Source organism: Mytilus galloprovincialis, chromosome 6 (assembly GCF_965363235.1).
Source record: "Mytilus galloprovincialis chromosome 6, xbMytGall1.hap1.1, whole genome shotgun sequence".
Lineage (NCBI taxonomy): Eukaryota > Metazoa > Mollusca > Bivalvia > Mytilida > Mytilidae > Mytilus > Mytilus galloprovincialis.
The window spans coordinates 35,270,621-35,279,454 of NC_134843.1; the positions used below are offsets into that span (position 1 = coordinate 35,270,621).

The following is an 8,834-nucleotide window of genomic DNA, read 5'->3' on the forward strand; positions in this document are numbered from 1 at the left end:
GAATACTTTTTTAAAGTCTTGTTATTTAAATATAAAATGAGATATTTTTGTAAAATGAGTATTTTACAGTTATGAATATCTTTAAAGAATTATTTGTCTTAGTCATGTGTGTGTGACAGTATGATATCACATTAATATGCATGCACAAAGAGAATGATAGTTTCGAATGCAACGTAAGAGTTTTTTATATTACCAATGCACTATATTTATTTCTTTATTGTTGAAGTTTTTGTTTAAAATAAAATATAAACTATAATTAACTTGAGATTTGAATATTTCGTTATATACAAATAATTTTGATAAAAGGCAGCAATAGTATACTGGTTTTCAAAAGTCATAAATCGATTGAGAGAAAACAAATCCGGGTTACAAACTAAAACCGAGGGAAACACATATACTAGAAGAGAAAAAAAAAAGGAAAAACAGTTACACAGGAACACTGAAGAGCAAAAAAAAAAAAACAATAAAAAAAACCCAACCAAACAAACGTCAGCATACATAGAATCAAACAATTTGATTACAAGTACCAAATTCCGGACTTGGTATGTTTTATGAAAAAATAGTGGGTTGAACCTGGTTTTATGACTAGCCAAACCTCCCGCATATATGAAGATGTTAAAAAATATCGCTAAAATGATAACACTACGTGACAGAATTACAGCACACACACGCACAACAACACTCATCACAGAGAAAAGCACAAACAAATAATATAATAGTCGACACAACGTTCAAAGCGAAGAACAACAACGAACATCTTTGACACAGCTGCTGAATTTTGCCGATTTTTATTGGACAGGAGATGAACATCGTGGCCAGTTGCCATTTATATCCTATGACCGTTTTGTACCATTCCTGTGTTTGGTTTACTAAACGCATACATGTTATCTTTTCTTTTCTGAATCGATTACGTAAGATATGTTGAAAAGAAATGTAGAATTGCAATTTCATGAATTTTACTTTCGTTTCACAAAAAGAAGTCTTTTGTCGCCGAGTTTGAGTCGTCTTGAACCAAGCCTTGTTTCATTTAGTTTGTTTCTTTCTTGTGGAAAACAATTCGTTTATCTTGTTTTGTAACATTCCAGTATAGAATTTGGCGAGGTTTGATTATTCTTAAGAGTATCTATATCAGTCTTTTCTTTAAAATAGACCTTGTATCGTTTATTTTTAAAAATTTCAATGAATTATTCTTGTAAGTTCAGTGGTTGAGTGCGACACTGAATATATACATACAAGAAGATGCTGTATGGGACAATTGTCCATCCACAAGTCAAAATGTGTAAAAAGTACGGCCTACAGCACAGAGCCTTGGTTTACACCGAACAGCAACTTGCTATGAAGGGTTTAATTTGATAAAACAACGAAAAACGAGTTACACTTACGAACTACAGCCCAATGAAGTGCTATATGCATTTCCCGGAAACTGTGACCATTCTTTGATATCGACATATCTTACTTTAGCCCTTTTGTAATAACATTATTTTTTTTTGGGCAATTTAACTGTATATTTGTTTTACTTCACTGTATAAAGAGTCGAGGAGTGTGTGCTCGCATATATTTTTACTACATATTTATATGGCTGTCAAAATGTGCAAAAATAAATTCAAATTCTAAATTCATATTGCACGTTTTCTAAAAAAAAAAAGTCGTTTGGATCAGATTAGAGGTCAGATTAGAACGTTAAAATACGTTATGTTCCAATAATGCAACGCAATTCTTTAATTGGCATATGCATATCATTTTGCCATTGTTGTTGTAATCTTTTTGTTTTTATTACTTACATTTGTATTTAATCAAATCAACAGTTATCCCTGCCGAAAGGAATCAAATCATGTCAGACCCTTTCCGATTTAGAGGTCTTCATTCAAAAACGGGCACTTGTTTGTTGTCGAAAGACAGTCACTCTGATGACCTTTATTTGTTTATGCTGAGGCTACTTAAAAAACACTATAAACAGTAGTTTCAGGTTTAAGTGCGGGTTTTATATTTTTTTGGTTGTTGTCGCATTTACGTTTACCTACACATCAATTAATTCCATTAAAACATCACGTAGTTATGAAATTATGAAACACCGGCATCTAAAACATATTTGTAAAATCTGGTTTTTATCAAAGGCGACATTGTTTAACAATTTAGGTATATGTATATGTAATATACAATAATATATATAATCAGTAACAAATATATTTAAATTGCTGATCATTACGTTATTGACGTCAAATGGATAATTTTACTATAACAAATTTTTACTACTGGCAAATAAATAATGCCCAATGGCAGTCATATATATACAATAAAGTCGAAAATTATGCAATGTACCCTATTGCATCCCAAAATGAACAATATTTGTCCCTGAATACACTGTCTAACTCATTGGCTGGGGTTTTAAATCTCAAACTTTGCCAGTTAGTATTTTTGTCATATTTTGGCCAATTGACAGGAATTGAATTACCTACTGATGGATCTCCATTTTTGGCAAAATTGGCAAAATAGTTTATCATATTATCAGACATTATATTCTCCTCCGGTGTTGTCGTAAAATTAGAACTGTAACGAAATGATTGAAACACGTATGGAATATCTGAGCCATGGCACACATGATAGTTACATTCCGTGAATTTCCCCCAGCCATCAAATGAAAAGAAATGATCAAAAATGTAAACCCATGCGTCAATGCTGGTTTCTGTTTTCATTGATCTGGTCAAATTTCTCGTCGGACAGGTGAAAATAAAATCAGTAGATGCAATTTGCAAGTCCTCGCGTTCGTCTTCCGGATTGTTAGGTGGATACATTCCAAGGATGTCAACAATGTTGCGTCCAAACGTTGCTAGAAGTGCTTCGGTATACAATGTAGGACCAATTGTACGATTCCATGCTTCAAATATAAAAATTCTCGTTTCCTCAGTCAAAGATCCGATAATAAATGGCTTCTTCTGTATATGACCACGCCGTGCTGCCTCTAGAGGTTGGAATGGTACAACCTTACCATCAACAAATGGTCCCAAAGGTTCAAAGAACTCTAAAAGTTTTAATGAACTTGGGTAACCACGGACAGTCTTTTGTGCTATTGCAACTTCATCAGCGGTTTTAGAACGAAGACATTCCATGTCATTGGGTTGACATTTAAGTTCTAGTGTTATCATTTCTCCAAGGAAAAGTTCTTCAGTCTGGTCTTTGAATGGGATAGATATCGGTGCACTTTCTATTATAGCCTTTTGGAAATACAACGAACTTTCTGCATTCATTAGGTGGATTATAGTTGACTGTGCTCCTGCGCTCTGTCCAAACAGTGTTACCTAACAAGATAGAAGGATTTTGGTTATAGGTTACACTTCTGTAAATATAGACAAACAATTTTCATTAGGAACTCGTTTGATGGCTAAAAATGTGCCACTTTTACTATGAATTTTTGTTAAAATTTTTATTCTCGAATGAGTAGTTTCATATGTAGTACAATTCTTTCAAAGGTCCAATCATAAGTATGTGCGGCATTTTTTCAATATTTCTATGCCATTATCATTCTTCTAAGAGTTTAAACTTATACTTAAATTATGTACAACCCCTCTGTTTACTTTGAGTCTACCTCAACATTCAATTTGACCGCTATCCATATGAATGTAATGTTAACATATGTTTCTATGAGATGAAACATTGAGATCATATCTGAGAACCAGTATGTAAACAAAAGAAAATATCTATGCATATTTAATATCCCCCAATACGGCGTGGTTTTTGAAACAAATGTTTTTGCAACCTGCTAGTATATGATTGTCCAATCTATAATGTATTTTGACATAAATAAACAGATTGCAAAGGTGTGATGTACTATTAAACCTTAAGATTATACAAAACTTGAGCAACATTAAAAAGACAACATCATGAAAAACAACAAAACTCACAAAAAAATATTTTTTCACCACAAAACAGCATTTGCTCACTTAACTACATTTTTGGATGTACCAATAAAAAAAACTGCATGATGCCTTTGAAGAGAAGTATCATTTGCTACATATGAACAACATCAACATGATATAAATTTACTTTTTTTAATTAAAATTAATAAATTGGCCTCTATTTAAAGTACCGCCAGCATCCAATCGCTCAATAAAATCGTTTACTTGTCTACACATAGACTGTACATTAAAGACATAAAAAGATGTGGTATGAATGCCAATGAGACAACTCTCCATCGATAATAAATTGTTTTTCTTAAATACTAGTCATACCTTATTTGGGTCTCCACCGAAGTTTTTAATATTCTCTGCCACCCATTTCAATGCAAACTGTTGATCTAATATACCATAGTTTCCTGTAGCTCCTTTCTGATTGGGTGTATCTTTTGTCAACAGAAACCCTAATGCACCTAGAAATAATTGACAAATTCAATGCATTTTAAAAGTTATTTAATAAAATGATACACCTATGTTTTTAAAATAATTTCAATAATTCTACGCCCGGAAAATAATGTGTCTTATTTCAATCACTAAAAAATATAACATGCAATAGAAATAGTCACTCCAAAGATACCTATCGATGTGTTACGGTTTTAGCCACATATGTTGATGACACAGTGCTTGTTCCCACCAGGCGTATGGGCTGAAACTATCTACCACAAGACGTACCAGTAAGGGAGCAGAAGCATTCCACAGGAATTATAATGAACTGTTTTATGTTTTTCATACTTCAATGGTTGTGTTTTTGGACAATAAAGTGAAGTTACAAGCTACTACATATATTAAATTGGGAAGTACCCATGCAGCAGCAGTAAGAAGAAAATATGTTTCAGAAAAGCAAACATTTGCCGTGTAAACTGTCGGTTTTATGTCCGTATAAAGGAGGAGGGAAGTCATTTTTCTTCTAATTGGTTGTTTTATTTTTGGCGCAAATGATACCATGAAATTTTAAAACAGGTGGTGCAAACGTAGCATTGGAGAAAAAAGTTGTGGCGCAAAAGAACGAATTTTTGGCGCAAACGGATCTCTCCCCTTTTTCTGTTAAGTATATTGTGATTACCTTGTTTGGGGGTCTCATTTGGGGGTTCTGATCCCGAATCCCGCTTACTGTGTTGTCATATTCCCGTTTCCTATGGCAAGCCGTTCTCGTCAAAACTATGTTTAAACCATTTTTCGAAAAATTTACACACTGAGAATAACAACAAAGCACACTGAGATTTAAAAACTTCAAAACGCACACTGAGAATTGAAAATTACACACTGAGAATTGAAAATTACACACTGAGAATTAAAAATTACACACTGAGATTTTATAAAGACGCACTGAGATTACAAAAATGAATAACGCACACTGAGAATTGAAAATTACACACTGAGAATTGAAAATTACACACTGAGAATTGAAAATTACACACTGAGATTTCAAAAAGACACACTGAGAATAAATAAACTGAAAACACACACTGAGAATTTGAAATTACACACTGAGAATTTAAAATTACACACTGAGATTTGTGCGCACTTTTTATGCGCACATATCTAATTAGCATACTTAATCTGAATCTATTACAAGCTTAAAACAACAAGGGGACATAACTCGTTAGTCCTTCGATTTGGTTCCAAATTATTAATAAAAAACCTTTAAAAATACAAGAACAAGAAAAATACCCACTTACTCTTATTACAAAATATAACCAAATGGTGAAAAACTTTATTAAAATTATAAGTAAAACATTGGAACAATCTGCAAAAGAATTCAGTGAAATTTTTACTCAAGTGTCTATTATAGCATATAAACGTAACAAAAATATAAAAGATTAACTAGCGAAATCAGGGAAACAATTGGAAGACTTTTGAAAAGGGACACATGTTTAATTACTGGTAGTAATGATCTGAATTATAGGCAACAAACTTATGAATATGAGCGATGTTATGTCTTGAAATTTATTACGAATGTTGGTTGAAGGAATCGCATTTCAATATAATGACAAGAGTTCTTGAGATCAAGATATTAATCTGTTGAATTATTCATCTCATGAATATTCATTAGTAATTTGCATATTAATCTCAGTGTGTATTTTTGAAATCTCAGTGTGTAATTAACAATTCTCAGTGTGTTTTTCAATTTATTTCATCTCAGTGTGTCTTTTTAAAATCTCAGTGTGTAATTTTGAATTCTCAGTGTGTGTTTTTTATTTTTTTAAATCTCAGTGTGTAATTTCGATTTCTCAGTGTGTTATTTTAGGTTTTTAAATCTCAGTGTGTATTTTTTTCGAAAAAAAGATTTAAACATAGTTTTGACGAGAACGGCTTGCCATAGTTTCCCGCTTACACTATGTACGTAAGCAATTCTCATTTTTTTTGTAATTTCCCGTGTTAAACCCCAAATAAGACCCACTTGTTTCGATCTGCGGGTATAATGTAAACACCTTGTTTACAATCAGGTGTTACCGTTATAATATTATTACTCGGTACCTCGTTTATAATCTGGTGTTACCAGTATAATGTGATTACCTTGTTTATAACCTACTAGTAGTATTGCCGATATAATGTGATTACCTTGTTTATAATCCGGTATTACCGGTTAAATGCGATCACCTTGTTTATAATCTGGTGTTATCAGTGTATTTTGATTGACTTGCTTACAATGTAGTGTTATGAGTGTTAGTACGTATTTACCCAGTCTGTAATCTAGCGTTACTAGTATTACTTGTCCCAACTTTACAAAATATTGGCCGTTAAACAGCGTAGAAGAAACGCTCATATGGACAAAGTTGCCTCCGTGCAAATATACCATTACTGGAAGAGCTGTTGATGCATTAGCACTCAAAGGAGTCCAAATGTTTAAATATAGACAGTCCTCAGAAGTCTGAAAGGAGAATTCGAAGTACCATGTTTATTTGCTTATGTTTTTTTATACAAATACAAGAGTTATTATCTATGCTTGTCATTTTCATGCTCATATTTAATATTTTGATAACATGAAAAAAGAAATTATTTTAATACGAATAAAATGAGAATTAAGTTAAACATCAATGAAACATCACCCATTGTAACAAGAATGGTATTTTCTCTTTTGATCTTCAAAGTGAGCAAACTTGTGTTCTTTTTAGAGGATTGCATTAACCAGATGCAGACCTAGATTTTTTTTTAAAGGAGACTAGGATACAACAAAGTTAACGTTATGATTTGGACTCGTAGAAATGCATTAGCCATATACGTTGCTTAGTTACAGGGATGGCTTGCTTACAATTTGTTTACCTTATCAGGACAGACGAATGATGGGTTAGTGTCCTTGCATCCTTTCTGTGGACAACCTGGTTGAAACTTGGTGGCATTGTATTTGTTTATCCACTTGCTTTTCTCTACTGGATTGTTCCATCTGAAAGGGTTTGATGCAAAACTAGAGTTTTAATTTATCGTACAAAATGGCATCGATCTATAAATATATCAATTTTTAGTAAAATTGAGAATAGAAATGGGGAATTTGTCAAAGGGAGTACATTCTTTTTATGATATAGGAATAAAGTTAACCCCTACACATGTTCACGAACCATAAAAGTCGGGAACGACGTCATTGGTTGTTAAATGTTCTACGTCAATAATATTTGTATTGATATCAGAATAGTAATCAAAGGTACCAGGATTGTAATTTAATACGCCACATGTTTCGTCTACATAAGACTCACCGGTGACGCTCAGATCAAAATAGTTATAAAGTAAAACAAGTACCATGTTTTAAGAGCATTGAGGACCTAAAATTCCAGACTTTTGAAAGTCTTAGTACCTGTTAAAATTATCCACATATTTTGAAATTTAGTTTGCTTGGAGATAGACGCTTGTCCATGTCGAAAGTCGTATTAGTAATGTTCTGAATAAGTTGTTGTTTCGCTGACGTAACCACAACATTTCATTTTGTTCATAGCCGTAAACGCAAATGAACGAAATATATTTTTAGTTATAGGAATGTTCGATTAAACCACATAATAAAGTAAAACGGTTTGAAAATTGAGAAATAAAAAATGACAAACCGACCAAATAGCCTATTACCATCAAAGCATATTAATTAAAATCTATTAGCACAGCTTTATGATTTAAAGAGGCACTTGACACAATAAGCACTGAATGAATAGAGGCAACATTAGTATACCGCTGTTCGAAAGTCATAAATCGATTGCATACATACATACATACATACATACCTTAGGTTTCCAACAGGAGGTTGAGCATACGGAACACCAAGAAATGCATTGACACCATTTTCCTGAAGACCAGCTATTGGACCATATTTAGTATTCACTACAGGCAATGACTGCACCAAATAAAATGACAGCAAAAGAGACAAAATCGGATATACAATATTCTGCATCACAATATTTTGAATAAAATTTATTTGTAAATATTAAATTTGATATGATAATATTGTAAACATTATCAATGTTATCAGTATAAACCAACACACAGTAGCGATCAAAGGTTAAATAATATTGATGAACAGAAAAATGAAAATCATGCTAACTTGCAAATTGAATAATTGTTGTTATTCCGAGTATTTTCATAAAATGCAAGTTACAAAGCAAATATTAACAACATATGATTTTACTAATTATCGGACGATATACCATGTCAGTGGTTTATGTCATTACTTAAAGTATCACAAATAGTGTTTTGATATTTTTTAGTGCAGCTATACATGATACATGTAAGCTAACTTAAAGACTTCCAAATCTGAATAAATTGATAGACATTGGCACATAAAAATATCGAACTTGTAATTCAATATATATTAGATTCTATCAGAAATATCTAACTTATAATTATAATTTGTTTAAAGATGCATAAAAAGGAGAAGCTTTTGATATATGTCTGTTTTCTATTACA

The 8,834-nt window shown here is 32.2% G+C and overlaps 1 protein-coding gene across 1 annotated transcript; it reads right to left on the reverse strand.

Annotated features, from left to right (window-relative positions):
* Nucleotides 1-2,088: 2,088 nt before the first annotated feature.
* On the reverse strand, nt 2,089-8,345 carry LOC143079464 (cAMP-regulated D2 protein-like). Its single transcript, XM_076254813.1, has 5 exons — nt 8,156-8,345; nt 7,215-7,335; nt 6,633-6,822; nt 4,227-4,363; nt 2,089-3,296 (listed from the first exon to the last, which is right to left on the reverse strand). Exons 1-5 carry the CDS (start codon nt 8,320-8,322, stop codon nt 2,307-2,309), a joined length of 1,605 nt encoding a protein of 534 aa, XP_076110928.1. The 5' UTR covers nt 8,323-8,345; the 3' UTR covers nt 2,089-2,306.
* Nucleotides 8,346-8,834: the final 489 nt, after the last annotated feature.

Excerpts from the sequence above, each read along its gene's own strand:
- LOC143079464 (XM_076254813.1), bottom strand. The coding sequence starts at position 8,322 with ATGCAGAATATTGTATATCCGATTTTGTCTCTTTTGCTGTCATTTTAT. Across the intron at positions 6,823-7,214 it reads CATTCGTCTGTCCTGATAAG|ACTTCTGAGGACTGTCTATA; the intron begins GTAAACAAATTG and ends TTCTCCTTTCAG. Across the intron at positions 3,297-4,226 it reads TCGGTGGAGACCCAAATAAG|GTAACACTGTTTGGACAGAG; the intron begins GTATGACTAGTA and ends CTATCTTGTTAG.